The 13,502-nt window shown below is 42.3% G+C and overlaps 1 protein-coding gene across 1 annotated transcript in view; it reads right to left on the bottom strand.

The window, feature by feature from the left end:
- CHCHD6 (coiled-coil-helix-coiled-coil-helix domain containing 6) overlaps window positions 1–13,502 on the bottom strand; it is a 222,723-nt gene that overhangs the window by 201,493 nt on the left and 7,728 nt on the right. The window contains exons 3-4 of the mRNA XM_066616190.1: window positions 13,165–13,234; window positions 8,410–8,554 (exon numbers count right to left, since the gene is read on the bottom strand). Of these exons, the coding sequence (XP_066472287.1) occupies window positions 8,410–8,554; window positions 13,165–13,234 (215 nt within the window). The remainder of the gene's footprint in view (window positions 1–8,409; window positions 8,555–13,164; window positions 13,235–13,502) is intronic.

Raw genomic sequence — 13,502 nt, 5'->3', positions numbered from 1 at the left:
TTTTACAAGAAATTTATACTAAGCTACACCAACTCTCAGAATCCCACAGTGTGCTCTGTACTCATAAGAGCTGCAGAAAGCCAAGTAATGTGAATTCTAAGCTTCCTCCATTCTTCCCATAATCTGTCCATCTATCAAAATCCTAAAATCAAAATCAAATCAAAATCCTAAAATCTTCTGACAAAAACATCCATAACTAGCTCACTAAGGGCCAAATCCTATCCAATTTTCCAGTACCGGTGCTGCTGTGCCAATGGGGTGTGTGCTGCATCCTGTGGTGGGGAGGCAAACACAGAGGCGTCCTCAAGGTAAGGGAACATTTGTTTCCTTACCTTGGGACTGCATTGCGGCTACACCAGTGTTGGAAAGTTGTACAAAGACTGTACAAAGAGGTTCTCAACTAAGATTGTACAAAGAGGTTCTCAACTACAGGTGTCCACGGCTTAACAACGGTTCGCTTAATGACAGACTGCGTATATGATGCTGGCCAAAGCACAATAAAGATGATCTTAATGAAGTAATCGTGTCTCCCATAGTGTGCAGGAGAGTGTCTGTTTACACAACAGAGAGGCTCTTAATGCAAAGAAGAGGTAATCTATCTCCAGTAGCCTGTGCAGCCAGCAAGTGTCTAGTAGGGAGTGTCTGTTTTCATAACTAAGGTAACAGATTGGACTGAACATTCACTTAATGACCTAATCACATAACAGGGATTGGAGAACGTATCCCTGTCGTTAAGTGGCACACACCTGTATTAGCATTCTGATTCTCTACCCACATTTGTAGTAGGATTTTTTTGGGGTGGGGATGAAAAAGCCATATAAATTTTCTGTTTGCAACTTCTTTTCTGAACACACAACAGGTGCTTCAGGATTTGTAAGGTTCTACCCTACACACTAGTCCATGAGCCAAGGATTGTACTAGTATGCTGCCTGGAAATATTTCTGGCAATGAGTAAGTGCAGCCCTTGCCCAGCCAGGGCTGGAAATGTGAGCAGCTAACAAGAACATGGCCTGCCCAGAAGATAGGTCGGTCTCACAAATCTTGAGCCTGTATTGGGTTTAGACCTCAAGGCAAGGACTAGAGTACTTTGGATACAGGAGATGGACATCCCAAGTCCAAGACAAGCTTCCACAATGTTGTCACAGCCAGGTCAATTCTGACCCTTCAGCCCAGAACACACTGTAGAGGCACTCCTAAGCCAAAGCAGCTCTGAGCTGCTTCAAAGCTAAAAGTTCCTAAACCAGGGGTGCTCAATAGGTGGATTGCGATCTACCGGTAGATCGTGAGGCAAAATGAGATCGCGGAGTGCCGAACCCCCCCTTCAGGTGCCTCTGGGAGGAAACGCCAGGAGTAAGGCCCATTGTACTCAATGGGGCTTACTCCCAGGTAAGTGTGGCTAGGATTGCAGCCTCACAGCCTAATCCTAGGCAAGTCTACTCAGGAGTAAGTCCTGTTATACTCAGTGGGGCTCAAGGTACACCAACATACATTGTACACATAAATGTTATATGTTATGATGGCGCGAACATTGTAAAAAAAACTATGGTAGATCTCCGGGCCTTGCTGGGTTTCAAAGTAGCTCTCGAGCCAAAAAAGTGTGAGCACCCCTGTCCTAAACTGTCCCAGAGCCGAAATTGCTAAAGCCTATCCAGAACCATATGCAGAGGCTGGGACTCACATGCTGCAATCCTAACCACACTTTCCTGAGAGTAAGCCCCACTGAACAAAATAGGACTTACTTCTAAGTAGACCTGGTTAGGATGGTGCCCACATGTGATATACTTGTGTCAGTGTCCAAGACCCTTCCGACTCTAAGAGCTGAAATCAAGAAATGATTGACTCTAGACCTTGCATGAGGTCCCCACTCTGTGCGGTGCCGCCTTGCTTGCCTGGACTAAAGTACAAGAGCCTGCTTTGGATATATCCTCAGCTCACTGCCAGGCCTCCTCAGGAACGTGCCTTGATGCCTTTTCCTTGGTTCTCCTCCTCTTGGAACCCTTCTTCTGAATTCTTCTCAGCAACCTATGAACAGGTATATCAGCCCCTTCCCCTATCTTCCCTCTTCCATATGACGCTAAGCATAAGGTACAGCTTGGCAACCATTTTATCTGTCTTCCACTTTTGCTCTTGGGTGGCAATGCACAAAAAATGAGAATCCTGGAGCATTTGCATTTTAGATGTCACTAAAGCAGCAGCAGATCTTGAAATACAGATAATGGAATCTCAGCATTTCTCTGGCTTCTGAACTAGCTCACTTTCATTCTGTTTTTCAAGCAAAGGGCTTCTTATGAAACAAGTAATTAATTATGCCCAGAAGCCTGATGGGTTTTAGACTGCAGTCTATTCTCCGATCCTAGAGAAACACACAGGGTAATAAGACCTAACCGTCACTTCACATGGATGGTACTAATAATAAAAGTCAATGGATGAAAACCGTAAAGAACACAGATTAAATGCCAAACGGCTTTCAGCGCAATCAAAGCAAAATCATTTAAAAAATACAGCCATTGTATTCAGATTTATGGCCTGCAAGTGGGAAAGTGAAGACAAAATATTGCTGTTCCAGCCAAAGTGCCTGTTGGAGGAAAGGATATTAATAACTAAATTACTGGTACAGCAAGGGCACAGGGTATCTGCAAGTGACCTTTCCCATGATACATGGCACAACCTTCAATTCCTAGTAGTTCAGGAGAAACCAACGGGTGCCCAATGATGCGTCATTCTGTCTCAGGTGTTGCTATGCACAGTATACTGAGCAGGGCACCTGCGGACCTGATTCTTCCTACTTTCACATTACTGAGCACCCTAACCACTACGCAGTGGAATAGAGCTAAGAAACAAAGCGTATGAGGTTCAAAATTATGATCTGGCTGATCCTGAAGGGGGCAATGTATGTGTTGGGGGGGAAAACAGGAGCAGTCTAGCCATCCTCAAGATAATAAAACTGGCTGTAGTAGATGGAAGAGAAAGAGGAGGCATTAAAATGAGCAGAGTAAATCAGAGATTATACTGGATGTATTATAGAGCCTAGCTCAAGATCTTAAACAAACAAGTTGGAAATGAAGACAAGGCAAAACATACAGACATGAAGAGCACCCCCCTTAGTGGCTCCCAGGGAGATACAATGCCTTGATGGGGATACCTTGCCCAACGACAAGGCTGGACAACCTGTAAGAAATGTTGGAGCGATTTCCTGCTCCAAAGAAGGAGTTGGACTAGGTAACCTCCACGGTTCCTTCTGACTCTTTACATGCTAGGATTCTAACATGGGTACCGGATAATCAGTACAGTACAGTGTATGGTCATATCATAGGAAAGGTCCTCTTCCTCCTATCTGCCAACCGTACTTTCAGCAATGGCAGGACATGCAGCCAGTTCCTCTCTACCAATCTAAGGGGACAAGCTAAACAGTACAGCAGTTCTGTAGTAGGCAGTAGTAGTATGCAGCCTGGTTTCAAGTTGTTTAGGGCTTCAAAGGTAAATCAGCAAAGAGGCACTTTTCAAAGTCCTTTCATATTCAACAGGGGGAGAGTAATTGTTCACCCCAGCATGGCATCTACAAATGGCTGCTGCCGATGCCACTTAGGCATGATTGTTTGGTTTGCAGGTCCTTTGGGGAGAGGGAACAATTTATTTATGTAGCTATGTAAATCACTTTATGATCCTCTTTTTGTTGAAAACTGGTATAAAATATTCTTAATAAATAACCACCAGCATTTTAAATTGTGCCCAGAAAACAGTCTGGGAGCCAGTGAAGATTTTAATGGAGTAACACGTCCCTTCCATGGGACTAGTCTTAACCTAGCAGTAACAATTGTTCATTGTACAAATGTAAAGAGAGTGGAGAACTTATCAGTTTTTCTTCCCCCATTGTTCTTCCCCCATTACCAAGGTTCAAATCCGAACATCTCCAGGTAGGTCTGGGAAATAACATTCTAAAACTCTGGAGAAGAAATGGCAGTAACTGTAGACATTAATGAGTATACATTCACACCCACTCCTCGTGTATTAAAAATAAATGTTTATTTTGAAATATATTTTGTATGCTCTGAGCTTTGGAGTGAGGTGGATAAAGATCTTGTTGGTCATCACAGTTGCTAGCTAACAGGTACTGCGGCAGCAATACTAGGCAGCAATACAAAATGTATGCAGTAGTTCGGCCCATCCTTTTAGGGGCTTCTTTCAGTTTTTTCCAGTGTGTTGTTTTAATTCATGTCAAAACCTGCAAAACCAGTTTGATCAAAAACCATGGTAAAACACATGGGGAGGGGGTTATTGTACACTGGAGTTATTGACAGCTCTATAATACCACTTTCAAGGGTTTGAAAACCTATTGTCGGTGCCCAGCTATAGTAATAAAGAATGATTTCAGGGTGTTTGAATGCAGTTCGAACAAACTTGCATTAGTTGGCCTAAATAATGTATGTATCCAGTTTTCATTAATTTCAATGTCATTTTACTAGCCCTGCTCCAGACAAAGAAGCATTCATGGACACTGTTTAATAAGGATTAAAACCACTTTGTCTAAATGAAGATAAAACCTGTTCGATTTGCATTAGCAATTCTCACATAGAAGAGTTTTTAAATCCATATTAGTCAGCCTGGATTACAGTTAATGCCCCGATTCAAACAGATTAAGTTAATGCACTTCCTTACATATGCAAGCCAAGTGGCTTTCTGCTTTGTAGCCTCCACATCTCGGGTTCGAAGTGCACATGTAGGGCTTACATTCTGTGGGTTACTTGAGAAATAAGTGATCTGATTAAACAACTCAGAGATTTAGGATTTGTAAATCTAAAATGTAAATTGTAAATCTAAAATCGCATGTAGATGAATGAAGGCAGAGATTGTTTACTCCTGCTCCATAGCCTACAATTGAACAGAGTACTATTTTCTTACTGTGTGTATTGTTCACTGTTTTGTGCTAAATCCCATAAGAGTTTACCTATCAACATGAAACATTGATTGAAACTGCAACAACTACATTCTGAGATGTATGTGAAGCACTCTGAACAGTCAAACACACTGTAAAAAGGTAAACTGTGTGTTCTGGACAGGAAAAAAAGTTTGTATTTTAAAATGAAAATTTAAATACTCTTTGGGACATGCCATTAGCCCCTATATTTTTTATTTGATTTTTATTTACGGCATTTATATCCTGCCTTTTTCCCCAAGAGGACTCAGGATGGCTATAGAGGCAGCTCAAAAGTCTGGTCTACTGGTTTTCATACTTTGAACTCCTGGTTCACTTATTCATACCTGTCGCAACCCACCAGTTTGTGTAACACTTAAAGGAACACTCGCCCATTCCTTAAACGGGAAGGGGAGAGGCAGCAACACGATCCCCATGATGGCAAAGTGGCTCACACTCACTATTTCTGAGGATTCCAAGCATCAGGGAGCTCTGTGGAGGGCTGCGTGGGGCTCCCCACACCTTCTTCTGCTTGCCCTAACACACAGTAAGTAAAGCACCCCCCTCGCTCCCCTCAGCGACATGATCCTGAGGATCATGCATGTCACTGCCCCTGCCCCTCCCCTGCAAAGACTTACTTTGGGGGTAAAGCTTTTAAAAAGTTTGAGAACCACTGTTCTAGAATCATTGGACAATGTAAAGTGGGTAGCATTTAGAACTCTTCCTGTCCCTGTCCCTGTCCCTGTGCCTTGCCTTCATGAACCCAGCTCTTGTTAGTTTTTAGAGAGTTTTTTATAAGGGACAGCCCAGCCATGAGGCCAGTCAAAGTTCTTGCTTCAGCCAGCAGGCTGGGATAGGGACATATGCTTCCAGGATCCTCACCAATTTAAAAGGGATGCTGGAGAAAAATGAGAATGTTGGTTGCTGCCTAGAGTGCAGTCATGTTGGGGCACAGGGTGCTGGTGGGGCATGCACATGAGCACATATGCATGTGGATGAGCAGAGAGTGGAATTTGCCAGAGGAATCTGGCACTATCTTGGGTGCCTGATCATTTTAGGCTAGCCATGTCCACAGGAAAGAGGCTAGCAGGAAAATTTCTGTTACATACATAAAAACGGGAGCCAACTCTGTAAGACAAGTTCACTAAGGCTGCAATCCTAACCACACTTTCCTAAGAGTAAGTCCCATTGAACAAAACAGACTTCTGAGTAGACCTGGTTAGGACTGTGCCCTAAGTGAATTCGGAAATAATTCACTGACTTTTTCTACAAGGGCTCGATAATGACATTTCACACACACAAAAAAGAAATTATCACCTTCATGGTGGTAATAAGAGTTAACGCTCCAATTGCCAGATATGTCTCACCCACCTTTCACCTGCCTCAGACATACACTTCCTTTTTCTTGTTAACTCTTCATCTCCCATCTTTTCCTCCACAATAAACTGGATGTTTGGTGCAGCTGCAAGTTTGCTAAACATCTTCTTGTCCCACTCTTCTATTAAGTGTGCATTGTTTTTGCCAGGAGGAGTGCATGCTCTCTCTCCCTTGCTGCACCTCAACACACTTCCCCTCTTTTAGGCATTCGTCTTGTCTAGCTCACTTCCAAAATCAGAGCCAGGCTGGAGAAAAAAAACTGCTGAAATACATGTGAATGCAGTAAAGTTAGGTGAGTTTCAGAAACCCGTCGAAAGTGTTCCTTTTTGTATAAAGGGTATCCCCTTTGCTTTATAGAGAAACACTGTTTCTCTCTCTCTCTCTCTCTCTCTCTCACACACACACACACTCACACACACACACACACACACACACACAACTGTCCCACAAACTAGTTTTGTCAAGCAGATGCTGTTAAGGACATCTCTTGTAACAGTACTGCCAGTTACCACCACTGCTCCTTGCCAGATTAGACAAAACAGGCATTATGGAGCAAGTCATTTTTCCTGCTTGAATGTCTGTTTTTAGTTACGTTGATCAGGGATGGGCTGAGAAGTAGGGCTGCATAGTTTAAATCTGTTAGATTAACCAATTTAAAAGACGCTCCCAATTAATCAGGCAGCAGATTTGTTATCTGCTTTTAAAATTAAATTTTAAATACAAGAGCTGCTTGGGAATGCCCAGCAGCATCTCTGACTGCCTCCTTTTGAGCTGGTTTTCAAATTCTTAACAGCAGCTTGCCACATGGCATAGAGATGATTGAAAATGGCGTTATTTACCTTATTCAAAAGTAAGCCCATTGTGTTCAGTAAGACTTGGACTGTAATCCTATCTTACTCAACAGAAACAAACATCTCTAGGCATGGGTTCTACCACTCAAAAGAAGTCAGGGATTCTACTGGGCAATACTCAAGCAGCCATTTGGATCCATGGCATTTATTTGTATCATAAGGGAACTTATACAAATACAAAAGACAAACAGCTTCTTAAAAAAGAGGCAGTGGAGAGGAAGAAAGGCCGTGCATCACAGGCAGTTATCATCTGCAAAGTACAGAATAATATTGCTCACATTCTCTGCATAATCCTGACTGAGTAATCCAACCAGAACCCATGAAATCCAGGACACAATTCTACATACAATTACCTGGAGGTAAGCGCCACTGAATACAGCGGGACTTACTTCTGAGTAAACATGCATAGGATTGCACCATAGAACATTTTCAGACAAAAGATGGTTCCTGCTGGGAAGCCTGTCCACACTGGGGATTAACCCTGCCTGTGACTGGTTTTTAAATTTAAAAAAAGGATGTCAACTGATTTAGGTTCTTAGGCTTCCTGTCCAAGTTTAGGAAACATACCCATGAAGCTGCTCAGTGTGATATTTCACAAGCTTTTTTGAAAGGACCCAATTATTACCCAGCTGGAAACATGCAATGTGAAAGCCTAATAGTATACATAACAAACACCACACTTTGAGTTTACGCCACTGCTATGCAGCACCACCACAGGTTAAAACTGAAGGAAGTTATCTGCCTGGAAGGGTTCCTAACAGGAATAGTAAGAAACGTGGGGTAGGGAAGTAGGGCATGTCAAAACTGCATTCTTGTCACTACGTTCTTGTTACAGTTGGTCCCAGCCTCCACCACTCACTAAGTCTGGTGTGTAAGAAGGTTGCACTTAGCAGATCATCCAAGGGGTGGGGGGTCAGGGGCATTCCTATACAAGCTCATGCACAATGTGATGGCAAATCACCAGCAAAAGCAAGGGAAAGGCTTGGAAGGTCAATTGCACTGAACCAGACTGCTGCTATAAGCTTAGTCAGCCCTTCTGCAGCTAGAGGGATTGGATATTTGTGCTTACTGCTGCTGTTGCCACTATCAAAGAAGACCACAGAAGGGAGAGCATTAAGTGGTGATGAGGAAGCAGCACTGGCATGTTGATGGATCTAAAAAGGGAATCACAGCAGTAGTGTTCACAGCACAAGTAGACCTTATCTGGGATATCTGATCCTTTTGAGCTGGTGCTGTGCTGAAATTGCAGTAGACCTTTTCTTTACTCACCAGCTGGGCTGCTTTCTGCTTCTCTTCATTGGTGTTGCTCCTCTCCCGCTGTAGATTTGCATTCAGACTCTCACTAGCTGCCTCCCGCTCCCTTTTGGCCAGTCGAAGCAGCTCCTCTTGGACTATTGCCTGTTCCTGTTCGTACCTGTAGGAGAAGGTGATCAACAGCTACAGGCTTTCAAATTTATATCCAGCCCTTTGAGCAGAATCAGATCTGGAAGAGCAGTGATCTATTTGGAATGATGACCAGCTCAGGGCACCAGGGCACCACAGTCATTTGTGAAGCCCACTGTGCTTCATAAAGAGATGTGTGCTAATCTGATGCTGAAAAAGCCATCAGAAGGTGACAATGTGCTCCGGGGAGACAGTTTGTTTTCCCCCAAATACTGCAGGTCTGAAGAGGACCTGAAGATCCTTGTCAGGACAAGACCCTCATCAGTGCAGGTATCTGGGAAACTGAAAGCCTGGCCGGGGGGGGGGGGGCTTTCTTCTCAGAGAAATTAACCATTTGTGACAGTATTGGGGGAGGTGCAGTGATCTGCAATCAAGCTGCTGGCTCCGTGCTGAGATGCCATATGGAGGAAGAAAAAAAAGCATGAAGTGTAAGGTTTAAGCTGAAAATTTAAGATAAGTAAGTGTTAATATTGTCCCCAGCTCTGACTGACTGATTTGGCTAAAAGCCCTGGATATATTGGAGGCATTAACGAGAGACTTTTTAAGAAGACTCTTTTGAAAGTGCTCTTTTTCTCTGTCGTGGAATGAATTGGTGGTGGATTATAATTACAACTATAACTTGGGTGTGAACTAAAATCCAGAATTATTCTTGGACATAATTGGATATAAATACAATTCTCATTAGATTTGAAAGAGCTTTGTTTTCTGTGCAACAGAGACGGTGAGACTGTTTTCTTTCATTTTGTTTTTCTCTCCGTTAACCGCACTGGACTGTTATCTGCAAGAGGTATGTAAGGAATGCGGATGGCAGAGTAGTAATGACGTGGTGCAAGTGAGGAGAATAATATGTTGTGGACATCTAGTGGGCTATAGAGAAATTGCAAAATGGACTCTGTTCCAGAAACGTGGATACAGAAAATCTAGATTAATATGGAGAGATAGCTTGTTATGGAGCGACAACAGCTGAATTGGTCCTTGCAGATTCAAGCCAGTCTGGAGACACTTTCCCAACAGACAGATGTCTGTAAGGAACAATTGGAAGATGTGAAGAAACAAGCAGAAGATAAACAAGGGAGTGAAAAAGTGGACAAGGAGGAAAATCAACAGTATGATCAACAGGACGGAGAAGAGGCGCTGATGGAGATCAAGAAAGATAAGATGGACAGAGTAACAGGAGTGCACAAATCACAAAATTTGTTGGAACAAGGAGGACAAAATATATCCCAGTTAACTGGAAGAATGAACACACCCTATATAAGAAAGTGTGGATCTATCAGATTCTGTTATAGAGATAAATTAAAAAGATATTACAGGAGAAAAAATGGAAAGAAAAAGAACCCTGTGGGGTAATCTCAGGGTTAAAGAAAATTGGAGGATTTATTCAGCTAATAACAATGGCCCAAATTTATTTGAAGAAAAAAAAAGAATACGTACGAAATTGATAAATATGAATTAGAATGTATTAAAAATATATATATATAGCTGGAAATGTAAACGTGTGGAAGAATAGTCTTATATGTGGTTATTATGTCAAAGAAAATAAAGTAATTAGATTGGAGAATTAGATTGGAGTTGAAATAGCTGAGGTGATAATTTTGGTAATTAGATTATTTTGTTTTAATATTAATGAGCTTTTGAAGTTCGTTTACACTTGGTAGAAAGTGAATATTTAGAAAATATAGTATAGGGCATTACGGAAAATTTACTGTATATTATATAAATAAATGGATAAATCAGTAAGAGGTAGAAAAAGATGAGTAAGTAGATTAAGAGATATAGTATGATTAATTAGTAATGCTATATGGTATTTAGCATTCCTAAATGTATGAACAGAATAGGATAGAAAATTTATTTGTCATTGTAAATGTCATTGTCATTTGTCATTGACAAAATTTATTTTGTCAAGTGCAATGAAATTAGGAGCTTTCGCAAGGTAAAACAAGACAAGACCCACAAAAAACAACAATACAACAAAGTCAGGCAGACTACATATAAAATCACCACATTGCTAAAACTCTGTTCAACATATCACCATACCCCCGCATTTAATCTAGACACTGCACTGGGATAAAAACTGTTCTTTAATCTACGCGTTCTTGTTCTTATCACCCTATATCTTCTTCCCGATGGCAATAGTTCAAAAAACTGATGACCAGTATGCGAGGGACCTCTCAGAATTTTTAAGGTTTTTGACATACACCTTGTACTGTAAAGCTCCTCCAAAGAAGGGAGGGAACAGCCAATAATCCTCTGAGCAGTGTTGATAACCCTCTGGAGCGCTTTTCTCTCCACCACTGCACAACTCGCAAACCAAACACAGAGACAATAAGAAAGAATGCTCTCTGTGTAGCTGCGATAAAAAATTACCAACTGTGTCTCAAACAGTTCCTGTCTGCTGAGAAGTCTCAAAAAGTACAACCGTTGTTGGGCCTTCTTGACCAGAGCCAAGGTGTTTGCACTCCATGTCAAATCCTTCTTCATGATGATCCCCAGAAACTTACACTCGTCCACCTGCTCTACACAAACACCCTCAATACAGAAGGGCCAAATGTCAGATTTTCTTTTCCGATAGTCCACAATAAACTCCTTAGTCTTATTGATGTTAAAAATAAGGTTATTGTTTTTGCACCATAAAGACAACCGTTGTACCTCTTCACGATATGCAGACTCATCATCTTCAGAGATGAGCCCCACTAATGTGGTGTCATCTGCAAATTTAATGATCTTATTGCTGGGATAAATATTGGTGCAATCTGAAGTATAGATGGTAAACAGTAGTGGACTTAACACACAGCCCTGTGGTGTACCCGTATTGAGAGTCCTGGCAGAAGAAACAAAGTCCCCTAATCTCACCCTCTGAGGGCGATTTGAAAGAAAATCCAAGATCCACATACAGACTGGATCTGGAAACCCAAGATCTTTAAGTTTAGATATCAGTTTGTACGGTATAATTGTGTGGAATGCAGAGCTAAAATCCACGAAGAGCATTCTTACATTGGTCCCCTGCTGCTCTAAATGAGTTAAAGCAGTGTGTAAGATGGTGTTTATAGCATCTTCTGTTGATCTATTTGCCCTATATGCAGACTGATATCTAACCAATGAGTCTGGAAAACAGGAGATGATGTACTGCCGAACTAATTGTTCAAAACACTTCATAATAATAGAAGTGAGTGTTATATGTTATATGTTTGTATGTTTGTGTGTGTTAATCAAAAAATAAATAATTTTTTTAAAAAAGAAGGTGACAACGTAAAGCTGGCTCATGACCAATTATTCTAAAGTCTTGGTCAATGACCTCCCGAGGAAGACAATGAAGGATATAATTATCCATATAATACAGTAGATCATACATGCCCAAGTACTTGGGATAGTCAATAAAGTCAATACTTTCTCATTACCCCCAAGGGTAAGCACAGGTAACATCATGGACACAGCAGAAGAGGAAAGACAAGCCAACAATTTCACAACTACAGAATTTGAGCATAGTCCTGCGCTCAGGTCCGGCTGCAGCTGGACAGAATCTGAAGTGGTGACCAAATTCCACAGCCCCCTTTTTTGCATGTGCACCCATCACCACTGCCTCCACCTCCCTGCCTCCTCTATCACAAGGCTCTTCTTAAAAACTGGCAGGGTGGGGAGGATCCTAGAAGCAAAAAAGCTGTTATTCTGATCACAAGTTGCTCTATAAGCAGTCTGTTTTGAAAAGGTGCTAGGTGAGGGAGGAACTAGGGTAGCTGAGATATTTTTCTTTCTTTACTCTTATTCCAAAACCAGAGGAAAGGCAAGCCCCCTCCCTGGACATCAAGCAAGAAGAAAGGACATGACAGCAGCTGGCTGGAGCAGATGAGTAAGCAGTGGGCTGGGGGGGGCAGTGGGCAGAAGCAGGGCAACCTCCACCAGTTTGCCATCTTCCACATCCCAACCTTAAAAGCAGCCACTTCACTGTCCCTCAAGGGGAGGTTGCACCTTCCTGTACTAGAGGTAGAGCCTGTTTATCCACAGATTTTACATTCACGGATTTGGCTCAATGCAGGTCCAGGCTCAACATGTTGGGCCAGACTTGGGCCCCACCTGAACCCTCCAAAAGGAACCAGAGCAGCATTCTGGTCTCCTCTGGAGGGTTTCTGAAGCTCACAGAGGCAGCACACATTCACCCACTGCCTCTGTGGGCTTCAGTATGGCTCATAGACTGAAAGGATGAGACTTCCAGTTTCCAAAAGCGATGTTTTCATGCCTTTTAAGGCATACTGAGGCCCAGGAAGGACTTCCCCAGACGTTTAACTCATGAAACCAGATGAAACTCATGTTCTCTCAGCTCTACAAGCCATTCTGAAGCCTTCCAGAGGGGACCAGAGGGTCTCCTTCAGAGGATTTAAGAGACCAATTGCTGATTTGATTATCTGCAAATTTTGGCATCTGTGGGGGGGGAGGGGTCTGAGAACTAATCCGCCATGGATACTAAAGCCCCACCTGTACTTTCAGCACCAGACATCAAAGAGCAGCATTATGCACAATTGTAGTTAAGGTTTCAAAAGAACAGGGCAACTTAGAGAGCTCTCTTATGCCACATGAACACCCCACCTCCTGTAAAGATCTTCCTCTGCTTCAGAGGGCTTCCGACCCAAGGTGTTAGCCGTTGGAGGCTGGATCTCTGGAGAAAAGAAGAAAATTATTATGGTTAAACATAAAATTGTCCATCACTTTGATTAATGAACATATGAGCTATTACATGGTAGAAAAGAAATAAGTTAGCTAATAGTGGAGCCAAATTAGAGAGTAACCTAACATCCAGAGAAAGCAACAACTCTCAGTGAAATCTAATGTCAAGGCTATATTGCCACTGAAACCAAAAAACCGCTTTAAATATTTCATACTGCAGGTGGGAGTTGTGAACTGTTCATTCCTCAAAGCAGAGGAGC

This window comes from Tiliqua scincoides, chromosome 2 (genome assembly GCF_035046505.1).
Source record: "Tiliqua scincoides isolate rTilSci1 chromosome 2, rTilSci1.hap2, whole genome shotgun sequence".
In the NCBI taxonomy this organism is placed as follows: domain Eukaryota; kingdom Metazoa; phylum Chordata; class Lepidosauria; order Squamata; family Scincidae; genus Tiliqua; species Tiliqua scincoides.
This window is presented reverse-complemented; position numbering and strand designations above follow the sequence as displayed.